This window comes from Saccostrea echinata, unplaced genomic scaffold, assembly GCF_033153115.1.
Source record: "Saccostrea echinata isolate AGI-Se365-2 ecotype Australia unplaced genomic scaffold, CSIRO_AGI_Sech_v1 ptg000002l, whole genome shotgun sequence".
NCBI lineage: Eukaryota > Metazoa > Mollusca > Bivalvia > Ostreida > Ostreidae > Saccostrea > Saccostrea echinata.
Window position 1 is genome coordinate 21,726,954 of NW_026889751.1, and position 17,203 is coordinate 21,744,156.

General features: G+C 33.4%; 1 protein-coding gene across 1 annotated transcript; it reads right to left on the minus strand.

Annotated features, from left to right (window-relative positions):
* Positions 1-1,372: 1,372 nt before the first annotated feature.
* Positions 1,373-14,528, minus strand: LOC133174581 (uncharacterized). The gene is made up of 16 exons (XM_061309689.1): positions 14,447-14,528; positions 14,114-14,227; positions 13,574-13,800; positions 12,444-12,646; positions 8,533-9,437; positions 8,202-8,367; positions 7,674-7,954; positions 7,278-7,463; positions 4,342-4,455; positions 4,017-4,243; positions 3,688-3,890; positions 2,689-3,587; positions 2,414-2,588; positions 2,048-2,328; positions 1,700-1,885; positions 1,373-1,601 (listed from the first exon to the last, which is right to left on the minus strand). Exons 1-16 carry the CDS (start codon positions 14,522-14,524, stop codon positions 1,494-1,496), a joined length of 4,353 nt encoding a protein of 1,450 aa, XP_061165673.1. The 5' UTR covers positions 14,525-14,528; the 3' UTR covers positions 1,373-1,493.
* Positions 14,529-17,203: the final 2,675 nt, after the last annotated feature.

A 17,203-nucleotide genomic window follows, 5' to 3' on the forward strand; every position in this document is an offset into this window, starting at 1 on the left:
TCGCCATTACGCTCTTTGACCATTTTAAAGTTGGATAACAAAACAAAAAAGGAATTGAAAGTCATCCTTGCATGACACCATTAGAAACCTTTTTAAACTTGCTTTGTCTAAGTTAAATGTCTTATTCGCATAATAGTTTTGCTAATTTCTAACCGTTGAATAACTCGTGCACAAAAAAGGACTAATATTATTGTAAGAATTTGACCATTTCTGATCCTCATATTTATCTCTTGAAATAATTATTTATCTGGAAAAAAAAATCGTAATGTACCTACAGATATGTGTAATCATGGACCCAGTTGTACAGAAGAGCTGACGACTAAGATCAATCTTAGCGGTTTCTAGCATCTTGCCTACCTAATAAATTTATTTAAAATTGTACATCTGAAAATATGTTTTCTAATTTTCATAGATAAGATAATATACCTTTTTTCACTTAATATAAAGAAGAAAATAATTCGCAAAAATATATTTTATAGTCATGAGTCCTTTAGTGAAATGGACCTCAGGCTCCAAGACCATAAACTGAGAACAGACTTAAGTCAAAATTTCAAATCAATATAACTTTTGAAATAATTTTGATAATGAAACAAAATTTTTATCATATGTTTATACTAGTAAATTATATAAATCTGCAAATTTTTAAGCACATATGTTAAATGAAACTCAAGATATTCAAAATAAAAATTCTGACTTAAGCACGGTCTATTCTCAGTTTATGGTCTTGAGGCCAGGAGTTACACCATTACAATACACAGGAAAGTTATCTACAAAATCCTTCTCAAGAATAGCGAAACTGTTATTTTTAAAATAAATATTATGTTTCCAAGTACTGTAAATTCAGTTTGGTTAATATCACCGGCCCTAAATATAGCATGTGGACACGAAGGGGGGAGGGAGTTGGTGACGTTTTCGTATATGTAGGACAAAATACCAGTCATACAAATAATTTAAATGTCTTATATGTACAATCAATGTTTTAACCCCCACCCCCCAGAACAGCTTATAGTGAATGAAATATGAAGATAACGAACAGTGAATTTCAATTCTAAAAATAAGTCAGTTAGGTAGAAAATTTTCTATCTTTCTCACCTTTACTCCAGAAGGTATAAAACATCGTTACAATTAACAGAATGAAGGTTTACCTCAAGTTTTTTCAGACAATTTATTGATTAATTTCATGAAGAAATGAGATTATTCTTGTATTTATGGGTTCAAATGTATCTTTTATAAACGTATTGTTTAGATCTGTGATGCTCTGGGCATTGTTGTTCAATTTATTTGTCACTCTGCTAGTTAAAAAAACGACATGGAGGTACGTGTCAGGAATCAGTTTCTTCCTTAACATAAAAAAAGAAACAAGAGACCGATATTTGTTTATTCACTCTATTTGCTCATGATTTTGATGAAAATAGTCCATCTACAGTCTGTATATAATTTTCAAAGCTTTCTTGCAGAGATGTATTGCATTTATATACACAAAGTTAAAAGTTTTATTTCTTGGCTTTCTGTGGCTTTGCGGCTCCTGGTTTGTTGCTAGCTTTGGATACCGTACTTTTACTCTTCTTGTTTCCAATAATTTGTGCAGCTATATTCTTTGCCTTCAAAAGCAAAATTAAAATAATGTATATAGTTGTACTTTTATTATTTTTAACATTAAATGAAATAGCATGAGTAATCTGATTAACACATATATTACCCAATTATAAAAAGTTCCTGCGCCAGCACTGGCAGTAGACACTTGTTCAGCTGTATACGGTTCTAAAATTTCTAGAACTTCCGTGGCCAATTCCTTATCTGTACCAAGCGTATCAAACTTCCGGACTCTGTACAATAAACTTTGTCTTCCGGTCTGTCTCATCAGGGTCTGAATGTCTTCCCATACCTTGTTAACATATATGTTTTAAAATATGTTTTTGGAAGGGAGAATTCAATAAATGAAGACATAATATATCATTTCAAATTAAAAAAAAGGTTAGTCAACACTCATTTCAAGAAATTGTTATATTTCTTAGTAAAAAGATAAAACAATTGGATTGATCGATACCTGAAGATTACGAGAGGGTTCGCCAAGGAGGAGATATGTTGCCTTCATTATACTGAAAACCAATGGAGGTGGAATCGCATAACGATGGAGCTCCGATATCGTCGTTTGCCTCATCTCAAGCACATCATGAGCAAATCTTTTCAGAGTCAAGAGGTGTTCTCGGAGCTCCTCGGCCTCTTTTATGCGATCCATCAATTTGTATTCATGCTCTGACAACTTGGCAGCATTTATAGCTGGTATAAGCACGTCCAAATTCCTTCTATTGATTCCATCAAGCAGTCCTTAGATAGAAGTTTTATGTTTTAAAATTTTGCTCTTTTAAATGTCTAAATCAGTCTACAGCAAACGTAAGAAAAGACAATTTACCCTTTTGCAACTGGAGAAAGTCCAAACGTTCATGTGCGACCTTAATATCTCCCTTGTCCAGCAGACAGAGCGTGTCAGCCTTTTCAATCGCATGCTGAAGTTCCTCAGCATTTTTGGAAGTCGCTGAAAACGTCTTTGTTCTAAGGTCTAGTCTCGCAACTTTTTCTCGTGCATTCTGAAGCATACAAAAAAGTGAATATTATGTACCAACATGGAGTTTGTTATTATTATAGTGTTCTTGATTATAAACAGGTTACAGTCATAAAGCCCTATACCTCCCAAGTTCTCATTCTCCTCATATCCGTATTAAGAAGATAGTTGCACACATTTTTGAATCCAGTCGTCGACCCCTTTTCTTTACAGTTGATGTGAAGAGTGTATTCACCTTCTTCCGGTGGTGTGATGTAAATACGCAGATTATCATTTTGTACGTGTTGAGTGACGTACTGCGCAAGACTACTATTAGGAATGGCAAAACTGTGTAGCGTGGTTTGAACTATGACAAATTTAGTCAATGTAAATTCAATTCCACTGGCCCTATTTCTGTGAATTTGTATAAAACCAGATTTATGAGATATCGGTTGTAGACCCGCATCCTGTGTCAATTTCTGTGGTCCAAATCCAATCTCTGGTACAGTGGGATACGGTGAAATTAGCTCCTTTACTTCCGCGCACGTGATTCTACTAGAAAGGAGCCATTGCTTCACGCCATTGATTACTCCATTTATCGTCAGTTTATAAACCCCTTGAACAGGAAATCTTACGACAAATGTCACCTTACCCTCCTGATGAATCAATGCTACGTAATTTTGGAGCTGTATCTGCGGAGGCAGCGTAGAACCTGATTCTTTATTGTTAAAAAATAAGTCATAAGACATCGTTATTGGAAGATTTTCTGGAATTTTTATGGCGACATCACATTCTCCATGTAAAGATTCGAGTCGACATGAGTAAGTACTCAGTAGTTTTAATTTATTTTTAAAGAAATCTTGTCTAAGATATGGAAGATCAAGAAATCTCTCTTTGGAAATGACCTTTGGTATTAACTGCCATTTTGGTTCATTTGGAAAACAGTGGTAAAGAAAAACATCCGGGTCAGTCAGAAAGTAAAATTCATTTAACTTGTTTATCACAGTACCACCCGAAGTCTTTGACTCTTCTCGTTTCCCAACACCTAGTAATAAAAAATGTAAACAACATTCACAAACTGATAACAAAATATACGATGATATATGTTTCCTATTAAGAGAAAAAAAAACATATATCATTATTACCTGTCGATTCTATCAAGGTCCATTTTCCTGTACTGTGACCAACAACACACCTACATGCCCACAATGGGAAGATTATGCGCCATGCTCCTCCTACATATACGGCATTCCAGGAATTTGTCAGGTTCTCAGTTTTCTTATCACCAACCTCATAAGCAACACTTTTAGCAATGCCCTGTATTATGACACACTGAATATCAACTGACCTGTAAAAATATGAATAAGACTGCTCCAAGCCAGACTTATTAAAGTAAACATTCTTATCGTTGAATTTGAAATTTCTCCTATGTCTGAGTTTGATTTAATTTTAATTCAGTAGCAAAGTGCCATACCTACACAGCATGGCAAACAGCGTTGTATATGAAGTCTCTCCCCTTTTCATCATTCCAAGGACTCCTTCTGGGGAATCAGCAGGGGCTTTGGGGGACCACTTCCGACCGAAAATTGGCTGAACTGACATCCAGACGAACAAAGCGCGGACCTTAAGCAACGCCTTTGGGTATGTTGCCGTAAGCCTCTCGGCCAACGCTTTAATAGTCTTATAATCATCGGGAAGAACCTAAAATACATTTCAATATGAATAAGCCTTTTAACTGACAAATTGTTTCATCGATATACATGTATGCACTCGCTTAATATGAAGTATGAACGAATTACGGTTTTGGCATCGGCGTCCACTACATCGAAGTCAAAGAACTGTAGAAGTTCCGACGTCCGGTTGTGCGGCGGCTTGGGGACAGGGTATCCTTGCAAAGTGTGTGGAATCGGGTTCTGTGGATAAAAAGCACAAATCTATGATCACAGTATTGTGTATTGCAACTTATGGCCAAAGACATTTATATATTTAAACACAGCTTAAATTTACTTTAATTTGTGTGAATCAAATCTTTGAGGAAAAAATTAAACCCTTAAAAGTGAAACTGGAAATTATGAAAGAATTCAGTTAATGGAATAAGATCAAACTTGGGTTAAAACAGTTAGAAGAACTTGCAGTGAATTACCAGTTCTACCGCGGGTTCCTTGAGTGGGTCTGCTGTCCGTAGTATTGGGTCAACTTGTACCGAGGAGGAACCGCACCCCATTCTTATTAAAGGGACGTCACTCCATTGAGAATCTACCTGAAGTTTTTTTTTTAAAGAAGAGGGTATTTAAAACCTTATAATATTTTTAAGGAATTAAATTATAAATATACTATGCAAAGTTTATCATTAGTAATGATTATTGAAAATTGATTTCTACGACTTCCGTCAGAATTACATTTCATAATAATTAATATTGTTAAGAATGATCTCCAAATTTGGACAAAAGTTGCTCAACATTCTTACATTTTTTGCATTTGATAGTTAGATTAATCATTGTTGAAGTGATTAAGAATTTTAATGATATTATATCTAAGAAGAAAACCCGAATAAACTTACGGTTCTTTACATGTTTTGATTTTCTTCTTTTATGTGGAAGTTCTCCATTGTGTTGCGTTAAATGTTTGTGTATTTATTTTTACTTGGTTTCCATACTAAAACAAAGGCAGACAAAAATGACGGCAAGTATTCATAAGCATTCATGCAGTTAGTTCTATTTAAAGATAATAAAAATAGACAGTGCCAGGGAAAACAAAAACAATAGAAGAATTTAATAAAATCTTAGCTGAAAAATCGTTCTTAAAATTGAGTTAACTTTCCTTTTTCGGAACAATTTATGATAATGTAAATCTTACGCAGAGTGTATACGGCGCGGATCTAAGAAGTCTGATTTTAATTAGATTGCAAATTGAGTAATACACTTTAAATCTGTTCTAGGCCTAAGGACACATCACTCTAGCTGCATAAAATTATACGAGAACTGTTCATAATGTGCAGTGTATAGAGTACCATGGTTCTTTTTATTAAATGACATTTTCTTTATAAAATTTCGTGTTTTTCAAAAGCTAGATGTGATCACTCCGTCTATCATACTTATATCAGTCATTATTATGAAAAAAGAACATTTTTAATCTGATAAAGTGTCTTCTTGGATCAATTGCATGCTTATTACGAGGAGGCATAATGTAGTTTTTAACTATATATCATTTTAAAGGTTGACAAAGGATTAACACCCCCCCCCCCCCAAGAAGGCATGTTCTCTTTTAATGTCAATGGCGTTTTCCTCAGATTCAGTTGTGTTTTAGAGGCAGACATAAACACAGAAGATATAGACATTGCACCAGATGAAATCTTCCAACTAAAAATTGACGATGTCCGGAAAACAACAAAATCATTTCCTTACTGGGATTAAGTTTATAGATACATGTATATATAAATGATAAATGTCGTCTAAATGCACAAAATAATGATAATTTTCTCTAAAATAAAAACAACATAAAAAAAACAAAAAACATTATAGTGCCATGTAAAAATTCTGTATTATTTGAATTTTAATAGGCCTATATGATTCCTTTATTCCAAATCAATTTATCCAGAGTTTGAAGCACAAGTATTAGATTTATCCGCATATACGGCATCTATAATTATATCAATATATCATGGAAAAACAAGTACAAGCGTATTAATTGTTCTCTGTAATCTGAAATACCTTACCTTTAAAGTTCCACAAAAAACAAAATCGAATACAAGTATGGAGAGTAATAAAACAGCTGTATTTCTTAATCAAGTATAGTTTCAGAAATAGTGACGTCATAAAAAGCGTTTGGCGTCAATGACGTCACATTTTTATTATCTACATCCCCAAATGAAAATGATTAAAAATAGGAAAATGCTACAATAAGAAAAAATATTTAAGGTTAACGATTATTTTTCTTTGTTTCTTATTTATTTATGTATTCACTTAATTATTTACATTACACATCAACTCAATATTTATATAGGCCAGTAATTCAGGCACTTTACACTTAAAATTATGCGAATGGTGAATATTCATAAACAGAAAACTCATAAACTTATTATTTAGGCCAACTTTAAAATAATGTTTGTTTGCCCTCTCCCGACTCAGGATGACAAAAATTGGGTCGGTAGGTAAGTGAGAAATTTTTTTTTCTCCCAGAAAATTTCAATGCTGGATTTTCAAAATCTATTTTCCAAAATGCATGAAAAACATAATTGCTTCCTGTATTTTATTTAACACTCTTATTTAATCAAGTCAAAACTATTAATGTTAGTAATGAATGACATTTATGTTAAAACTATGCGACAAAATATTTTCATGTCTCATCATGTATATAATAGCATGATTGGTTTAAAAATGTTTATTGTTTTCACCATACACAGTGTATCAACAGTAAAAATTCATGATAAACAAGTGTGTCTTTGTATATGACAATATCACTTTCTTACATTGCGAAAGAAAATATCATAGCATAAAACATAGAAAAAAAAAAGAAAGAATCTTGAGTAAAATTTAAAAAAAAGCATTTTTCCTCTTGGATTGTCATGGAAACATCAGGATTTATGGTGTTTGAAAATCCGTCTAGGTCGCATCTGTAACAATATTTGATGCCTGGAATGTAGAATTCAACAAAATCAGAAATTGTTTATTCAGTTACAGTATTTTTCATAGCTAAGGTTTATTTAATCCATTAGTTTAAAATTTTGACTACTCACCCATTTGTAAAAGGTTCCTAGTCCCGCGCTCGCTGTTGTCGCAGTTTCTTTGTCGTAGGGACGTAGAAGTTGCGCTGCATTGTTCACCATGTTTTCGGTCACATGGATCGTGTCAAACTCGCGCACGCGCCGTAAGAGACCCTGCTTTCCCGTTTTTCTCATCAGACCCTGAATTTGCTCCCATTCCTACAAAGTGCAACATAAAAAAATCATTTTTTAATTGTTGATTTCAATACAGAAAGTTTTTTCACATAAGATTTCAATGATTCCAAAATATTTCTTCGATCTGTTTTATTCTGAATTTAGTAGTATATAGATCATATACAGGAAAAGTATTTTGCATTTTTTTAAAAAAATATAGACGCTGGAAATTTGCTTCAAAAACTGTATATGTACCTCTAAATGACTTTCCTTTTCTCCAAGAAGAACATATGTGGCCTTCATGATGTCGTAAGCCAGGGGTAGGGGATGTTTATAGGCGTGAATCTCAGAAATTGTTGGCTGCTTCATCTGCAGAACTTCGTGCGCGAACCTTTTGATTTTCCTTAACTCTGCTAATAGTTGCTCTCCTTCCTTTATCAGATTTGGTAAGTTTGATGAAAATTCGGACGACTTGGCGTTATCTAATGCAGTCTCCAATATATCTACATTTCTTCTTGCAATTGCCTCCTTCAATTCTAGAAAATGATTGAAATTTCACATAAACGGTATTGCATGTATATCATGCACATTAGAACATGCGTTCATAGTGAAACGGACATGCATGTATAATGGGTGTCCGATTATTGCAATTATCTGTGTTACAATTTACATGTTTTATATGTCAATTGAAGTTTTCAATAATGATTAATCAAGCACTCCCAAAGCATCACGTGCATTTGTTACTAATTTCTCATATTAATCTTCAAAATTTTTACTTTTTACCTTTTTGCAATATAAGGAAGTTTTTCTTTCTTTCTGCCTTCTCTCTCTTTCCATTGTCGTCCAAGTCGAATTGGTCAAACTTGTCTAAAGCTTTCTGAATCGTCTCTGGGTCGTTCGACTTTAGACATTTATTCAGATTGTTTCGAGCCTTCTTTTCTGCTGCGTTCTGACAAGATATATAAATTATACATGTACATAGTGTATATTATAAGAAGAAAATTAGAACGTACATTTCACAATCCTTAAAAACCAAGCGTAAAATTGTATGTTAAGTTCTCTTAATTAATGGACAATTTTGAAATTTTCAAAATTATACCAATGTTAAAATTACCTCGTATGATCTTTTCTTTTTATTCATCTCTTCCGATGCTAATAAATAGTTACAGGTGTTTTTGAAGGGTTCCGAAGACCCCTTTGTTTTTGTGTTGATTTGTAGAGCATATTCTCCTTGTTGTGGCACGTTAACATTAATGTCGAGTTCTTTACCTTTGACCTTATGTGTGACGTGTTGACTCAGCACCTCCTCCTTAATATTATTGTGAACCAAGACTGTCTGCACTAAAACGTTTTTAGAAAGATTAAATTTAATATTAACATTTTTGCTCTTTTTTATGTTGATGAATCCTGATTTGTGAGAATCTGCCTCTAATCCTGCAGCCGTTGTTACTAAATTTGGCCCAAACCCTGCCTCTGGGTTACACGGGAACGGCTTCACATTACTGACATCTTCGTTACAATCCAATCGGAAAGAACAAATTAGAGGAAATCCCGTCGGAGATCCGCCGTAGATTTCCATTTTATATATTCCTGCGCCTGGAAATCGAATCCGAAAATTTACAGCAGATTTATTGTTCATAACTGCAACATACCTATCTAACTGAATTTCTTTCGATAATTTAGTGTTTGATTTTTCATGATTAAAGTAAAGCTTGTATAAGTGCTTAAATTCTTCTCCATTTGTCTTTTTTATACCAATATCGCAAACACCATCCTCAGATGTATACAGGCATTCGAGTTTAGTTGTGATTTGGATATGATTTTCAAAGTAAGCTTGTTCACAATTTGCTATTTCTATGAATTGTTGCTTTGTAAAAGGTTTTCCAAGTAACTGCCACTCTGGGTCCCGAGGAAAACAAAAATAGATGAACTCTTCTGGGTCGGTGAGGAAGTAATAGTCATTGAAATTACTGACGGTGGTTCCTGTTGACTTCTCTGCCGTTTCTCTCGTTCCTTTACCTGATAAGTAAAGTTATTAGGTGTTAAATTTGCGTAAGAAACGGTTGTTAGTTCAAAGATAATTTATAGCAAATATATTTTGTTTAAAACATTTCGATTCTACAGACAAGTACTCCAAAGCTGATATTAAAAAGAGTTTATAATTGACAATCTTCCAACAATGTTGGAATTCCCGTGGGTACTAATTTTGCCCCCTTATTAGGCCAAATAAAAAAATATGTGTGGTTCCGGTTACCCGACCTTCCCTATTTTATACCCCCGACCCTAAACTTTTTTTTGGCAATTTTCATATTTTTTCCGGAATTTCCCCCGATTTCCATTAATGGATCCAGTTTAAGTTTTAGTTTTAGCAATGACGGCCTCCTTGCAAAACATAGTGCAAGTGTTTAATAGTGTTAAATCCAAAACAAGCTAGCATGTAGGTGTCCCCTACCAATATTGACTAGTATATTATCACACCACATCTAAATGCCATTTGCAAAGCAGTGATAGGTATTATTTAGAAAAAAATAAGAAAATCATTTTGTTAAAAAACAAAAAATCCCTACCTACCTACCCTAATTTTTTTGGAAGTGTAACCGGAACCACACATATTTTTTTGTTTTGCCTTAGCAGTGTTTTGGAATTCAAATGAAGCAGAATTTATTCAAAAACTTCCACATGAAAAGAAAAAAGTCTCTTGCTGTGGCCTTCAATTCGACATTTAGATATACCGACGACGTTTTATCAATTAACAATATTCATTTTCATCCCTTTGTTGATTCGATGCATCCCTTTGAACTCGAAGTTAAAGATAGCAACAGAGAGTCTGATACCTCTGTTTCATATTTTGATATTTTACTAGAGAAAGACATTGATGGCAAACTAACAACCAAAGTCTAATGTTTTCTATCATCAACTTCCCTTGTAGCAATAAATTATTAGCACCTGCACGTGGAGTTTATGTCTCCCAGGCGATATGATACGCAAAGGCATGTTTTATACTTCTGTAATCTGAACAATCTCTAAAACGAGGCAAGTTATTGATAAGTATGTTGATGAAACATGGATATCATCAGCTAGTCTCGTTTAAAGTCAACATTTAGCAAATTCTATGGTGGATACAATAACCTTCTTAGCAAATACAATTTATCGTTAAGTCGTATGCTGAAGGACGTTTTCCACATTGATTGTTAGACCATTATTTTCATACAGAAATAATTTAATTCTGGTTGTAACCCTGTATTTGATTGGATAAAAAATTTACTTTATATCGTATAAAATGGGTTGCCTACGTCACAGTGACTTGCGTCAAAAACGTATCGATCCGCCTGACGTTACATTCAAATTTTGTACAAATTGAAGTCATTTTTAAAGGACAGTCATCTCTTTTTCTTACACCAAATGAATGAAAATTAAATTATAATTAATAGCTACCCAATATATACGGTATAAACTGGGTTGAAACAGTTTACGCTTTTTTATAAACCGCTTCGCGGTTTATAAAGCGTAAACTGCCCCAACCCAGTTTATACCGTATAAAATGGGTAGCTATTAAATTCATTCCTTAAAGTGACAGTACGGCGCATCTCATCAAAAAACTGACTAGATAAAATTTTCCGACAAGATTTGGAATTTTTTTACTACTCATAAATTTATAAACTTTCAGAAAATTACAACTTTTACAATTAAATAATTTGGATTATTTCATTAAAATTGATAGTTATTTATGGAACGTAAATATATACATCGCAACGTGTTCGGGGTTCCACATTCCATGCTATGCACGCATGCGTAGTTTTCATAAACAAAACAGCATGGTTAGAGAGGGAATCCCGGTAGGCCTGTTACATTGACAAAGTCGACCAAAAAGAAAAAGAAACTGAAAATAGAACTTGAAAAAGCAACATTCCTGACTAAAATTTAGTTTTGGGATTAATATAATCGCTGGATAAGGAAGAAACGGAAACTCGGCGACACTCACGCAGGGCTCTCGAAGGTTCTATTCGACAGGTTTGTTGATACTTGTTATCACTTCTCATTTTTCCGTCGCTTTCAAAGAAAAAAATAGTGTAAACTCAACATAAAAAATACATCTTTGACTTATAAACATTGTTGCCATTTGAAATGCTAATTTTTTTTAACTATGCAGAAAAATATTTTGTTTGACATTTACCGCGATAACGTATGATTAGTTGGTTTTTCCTTTCTCGGACCCCAATACACAAAACGTAAACATTTGTACTTTTAATTCTGTTAAATTCGCCTGAATGCAGACTAAAATCTTTACGATTATTATTTTAGATTATTTTATCAGAAAGTTATGATAATTTGTGTTTTTGAAAATTGCTTTCACCTAATATTCATTATAACTGTAAACTCTACAGTGTAGGCACGTGCCGTTTTAGAATTCACGTGGTACAAATAAACAGATCTAAGATTGCTCCAGTTCGTACGACCCTTGATTTTCCGGCAGATTCTAATTACGTTAATTTTGTTTGAGTAGAGAATATTTCTGTTTCTCAAACTGCTTACATCAACTTTATACCTTATTTCTTAATGACATATTGGGTAAATTTGGATGAAAAAGCACACATTTTGCAGCCGTACTGTCGCTTTAATAGTCTTCGGATTTTTCTGTTTACCCGATCATGATAGGGAGCACACGGCGGGTATATAACCGGGAGATCGGATATTTTTAGATCCATGTTTGCTATGCTCATAAGAAAGAGGGCGTACAAAGGACAAGTTTACGGAAAAAATATATTTTTCTAAAATCCTATTGTTAATAATGTCATCTTCAACACATTTCATTCATTTTATTTAATAACTTACTGTTCGTTATCTTTATATTTCATTACAAGAGTTCTTTTAATCCTATTTTGGTCAACCACTAGATTTTTTTATGGTTAAAGAAATGAAGAACTTCTTTCGTCAGCAGTAGTTTTACAAGATATAACATGTGTTTTTGTTATAACTGAAGTTAAAGTTTATCTTGATGTATTTTTAATTATCTCAAAATCCTACCATCAGATTCCACAAGTGTCCATGTTCCGGTACTGTGACCAACAATTGCTGAAAACGCCCACAGCGGAAACACTAAGCGCCACCCACCGGACACAAACACGGCAGTCCAGGAGTTACCCAGACTGTCCACTGTCCTATCACCAACCTCGTATGCCGCACTCTTAGCTATGCCACGGATGAAAACACAGGGTATTTTTACAGCTCTAAAAATAGAAAATTAAAATACTGTATCTCTAATTCATTAGGAATGAAATCCCCCCTCCCCCCCACCCCCCCAAAAAAAGGAATGGTGCAAGATAGGTACAAGTAACATTAACATCATAAATTAAAATACGTGTTCATTTATAAAATTTTATGGATAGTATGAAAGGTTTTGTATTTTATGTGTACTATGGCGGTGAATGTTACCACTACGATAGGACACTTTTAATATGAGGGAGCGGAATGTAACTACTGACTGTGACTTTGATGTTTTTTAATCAAATTTTCTATTTTTTTTCCTCTTTATAAAAGCTTGAAAAGCTAGAAACAGTTTTTTTTCTCTCCAAATTGTAATCGTATGCAAAAAGAGCAAAAAAAAATTTCTAAATCAAGCAGTTAAAACATTTTACTGTAAACGTAGCAGTCATTTCTGAAAGGGTACTTGATGTGATTTACTGCTTGATAAATACTTAATATTACCTTTTTAGTATCAATGTCGATGAATATGTGTTTACAATGTGTTTTATATCACAATTCATTCTGAAATATGTTGAGTTTAAATCGATCAGCTGCCATTTGGATTGTTAAAACACTTAAGGGAGTTCTCTACCTGAAGAGTTCTGTTTTAATACTATACAGAAAAAAGGGCAACAAAGAGAGAGAGAGAGAGAGAGAATATCAATATGGCAACACGCGGGAGTGGCAGTTACAACGCGGAAAATCAAGGGCGATAGGGCGATATTGCGCAAATACTGAAGGCAACAATGCTATTGGCGAGATAAGTGCCACCCTTGCGTTTTAGATTTGCATTCTGTACGTCGACGCGTCTTCTTTGTTTTTCCCATCGATCTGTGTTTTACCTTAAGGGTGATGAAACGAGTAGCTTTTTTTGAGTTATAATTTAACTGCTGTATTTGTTTTTTCCTTACCTACATAACGAAACAAATAAAAGGTTGTAGGAGGCTTTTCTCTGGGTAACTAATTGCACAATATGTTGAGGTGACAGGGGCTCTACATTGTTGTTTGAATTATGTCCCTTTGATCCTTGAAGGCCAATCCATGTAAAGAGCGCGCGCACTTTCTGCACGTCATTCCATAATCCCTCAGTAAGAGCTCTAGACAGCGCCTCAAAGGACTGATAATCTTCCACTCTTATCTAAAGTTTAAAGAGAAATAAAGTTCAGTTAAAAGTTTTATCTACTACAGAGATTCACGAGCAAATACCTGCCATTCAAGAGGAAAGCGCACCATCTGCTGAAGACTTGGGGGGTGTTTTATTTGTGTCGCAAAAAAAAAAATCTTTCTTTTTTAAAATCCAGCTTTTATTATGGGTCAAGGAGTTCAATCGGATATGTTCAAACCGTGCGAAACTGTTGAAATTGAATTAAATATTCAATGATAAATATAGACATAGAATTGTTCTTTTTCTTGTTCTGTTCGACCATTAGGTACTAAATCGTCCTACTCACTTGACTGGCCCTGTTATCAGCAACTGCTTTATCCTCTGCTGTAAAAATGTGTCTCTTTTTGTCTAATACCGGCTTAGGAGGAGGGTATCCTTCAACAAAGTCGTCCAAAGCCATCTGAAATATAAATTTTGATTTCAAAATATATATCAAAAGTAGAGTATTTTCTAAGTATGAATATCATTGTTGCAAGATTCGGACAGCAAAAGGAGCGGGGTCTAAAGAGTAAAGATATTCTTATAAAATGAGGGGCCGTTTCAAGTTTCTATCTTTAATCTTACATATTTCACTATAAAATATTCAAATTTGTTTATTTGGGAAAAAATCTTTTCTTACCGGTTCTTCGTCCGTCTCTTTCAGAATGTCTGTTTTTGGGCCGCTGGCGGTTTTGGACTTGGAGCCCCCACTTCCCATTTTTGTCGATGATTCAGTACTGCAATATGCAATTAAACTGGGCTAAAAGTTGAATTAGGAAGTAGATCGGCTAATGTCATACTCCGTCTCATTAAGTGAATTTCAAAATAAAAAATATTTCTATGTCAAACATTGTCTCATCAGCTTAATTGTTCTTAAAGAAATAGATAGTGAGTTTATCGAATTCAGAAGTGAACAAATATTGAGTTTAAATCGATATTCCATTTATTCAAAGAAATAAAATAAATGATCAAAGAAAGCGCTAAATTCATATCTGTATCAAATGTGTATTGCTTGTGTATGGTCACAAAATGAAAGCCTGTAATGGACTAGTAAACAAGAAACCTTTTGAATTCTAGTTCTAGGATAGCGATGTAGGGATTGTTCCTGCTTTATGGACAATCATTAACGAGCCACCTGTTTGTATTCTGTGTTAAATAACCCAATAAATTTTTGCCCGATCTTTTATAACAAAATCAATACAAATCGTTCAGTTTGCAGTCTCTTCTGCCACTACTGTATTGGTCCTGAATGTTTTACCTGAATGTGCATTCTCTCTTGTGTTGAGCTTTTTTTAACGGTTTACATTTCCAAGAGATAGAACGATAGCGGCAAATAATAATTATCCATAATTCAGATTTTAAAAACAAATCCAATGTAATTCGATATACTTTAACCTAAAAGCAAAACCTCATTCCATTTTTTTTTTACAAAACAGTACTTGTTCTTGTATAAAACAGAAGTTTTCTAAACAATTAAGCAATCGTTAAAACCTGCCTCTATTTTACGGATTTGTTTTTGTCTGAAGAACACAGCATATAATTGATAACGTAAAAAGGCCATTGTTGAATGTTCAGTAAACGTGGTTGAGGATAAACGATCTTATAAGACTGCGAAAACCATCATAACTTGGATGTATTATTTTATGTAATGCAGCAATTTCATCACATATCGTTTTTTTTTTCTTTCTAATAAATAAGTTAATGCAAAATTCAGAATAAACATGATTTGTTGGTATTTGGTAGAGAGCCCTCGCATTTTCCATGTATACATTATTCACGATACAATATTTAAAAAAAAATGTGTAAACACTTTTTTTTTTAAAACATTCTACATTAGAATCGATATCTGAGAAAAAGAATCTTGGAATTACTTTGACTTTTTCTTCTTCAGAAACTTCTAAAATGAAAATGTTCTAACATACAGTACCGTGTTTAACACAGCAAGTTAAAAACATGCAAATGCATTTAAGACAAGCTAAGACTTTAATCAAATTTTTACACATGAAAAAATATATATCTTTAAAAAAAATGTTAACCATTTCTCTAGTTCATGCAGCATTAGAATTATTGAAATCTGGTATGTCACTCCTTGTTTGAATATTTTTGCAATAATAGAAAAACAATTTACCTTTGAAACTCTTCGTTCAGCCACCCAAATCTTTATACATGATTTTGCTTAAATTCCTTGAATTCAAAATGCGTTCTGGTTTGTTTAAACAAATCGGCGAAGCTACCATTGAAAATCGAATTCCGAGAATCATCTACACCAGGCCGATGTTCACTTCCTTGTGAAATGACAAATGTCTCTTAACTTGCGCAAACATCTTCAGTGCGTTGTAACAATTTCAGAATATGATTTAAAAGATTGGTGGTTTACTTAATGAGAGAAATCGATGTCAGATTTTGATATGTTTTTATCTTGAATGGCGGTCCTTGTCGCGCGCTGTTTCCCGGAGTCTAAATACCTGCTCTTTTGTACCGAGTATGTACACAACCCGATACATTACAGACACTATCAGCACACAAACAGATTGAAAAATTTAATCTTCTGCTCTTATGAACAGACAACATTTAGCCTCCAAGTAATGACATTTGTTTGTATTTTCTTCAAATAAAATTTCAGAATTTAAGATTTTCAAAAATGATTCCTTGTTTAAGGACTTGAAAAAGATAACAGTGAGATGGGAACACATTAAATCTTCTTGCAAACCTGCAATTATCACTCTATCATTATACAGATCTATTTTGGGATGGGGGACTGAAGATTATTACCTTGAATATCTTTTTTTTTATTTACAAATACACCAATAAATAATTTAAAACACAAGAACCATGGTGTACTTTTATAAAAACAGTCACCATAAGAATATAGAAGTGATTTTGTCATGGAGTATTCTATATTGTCATGGAGTATTCTATATTACTTGACAATGAATAGATAAGAACAATATAATAAACCGCGTTCACTTACATTTTAAAAATCTCATTTAAAAAGGTATGGAATTTCATATCTAAGTAATAATGTTTCAAGACATGATTGATTAAATACAACGGGTTTATTTGAGTGCAAGACCACTTTGTAGTCAAAATGAACATATTTTTAAACTCAGTTTTATCACATGCACAAAAACATTTTGTGACAAGCAAATAATTAACGTGGGTGTATTTTGAATAAAAATTGAACGTGGAATCCCTAGTTTCTTTATCTACCAGTATGTATTTAAAATTTTACCCCCCCCCCTCAAAAATGCATCAAAATTTATTAATTTTCAACACGTTATACAACCATTCCCCACGATAAAATAAAGACCAGGCTATCTGACATCATGGACATTACTTTTATTTTTACTTGCGATTGTCATCTACAAACTTAGTTTAAGAAAAAAAGTTCCATTCT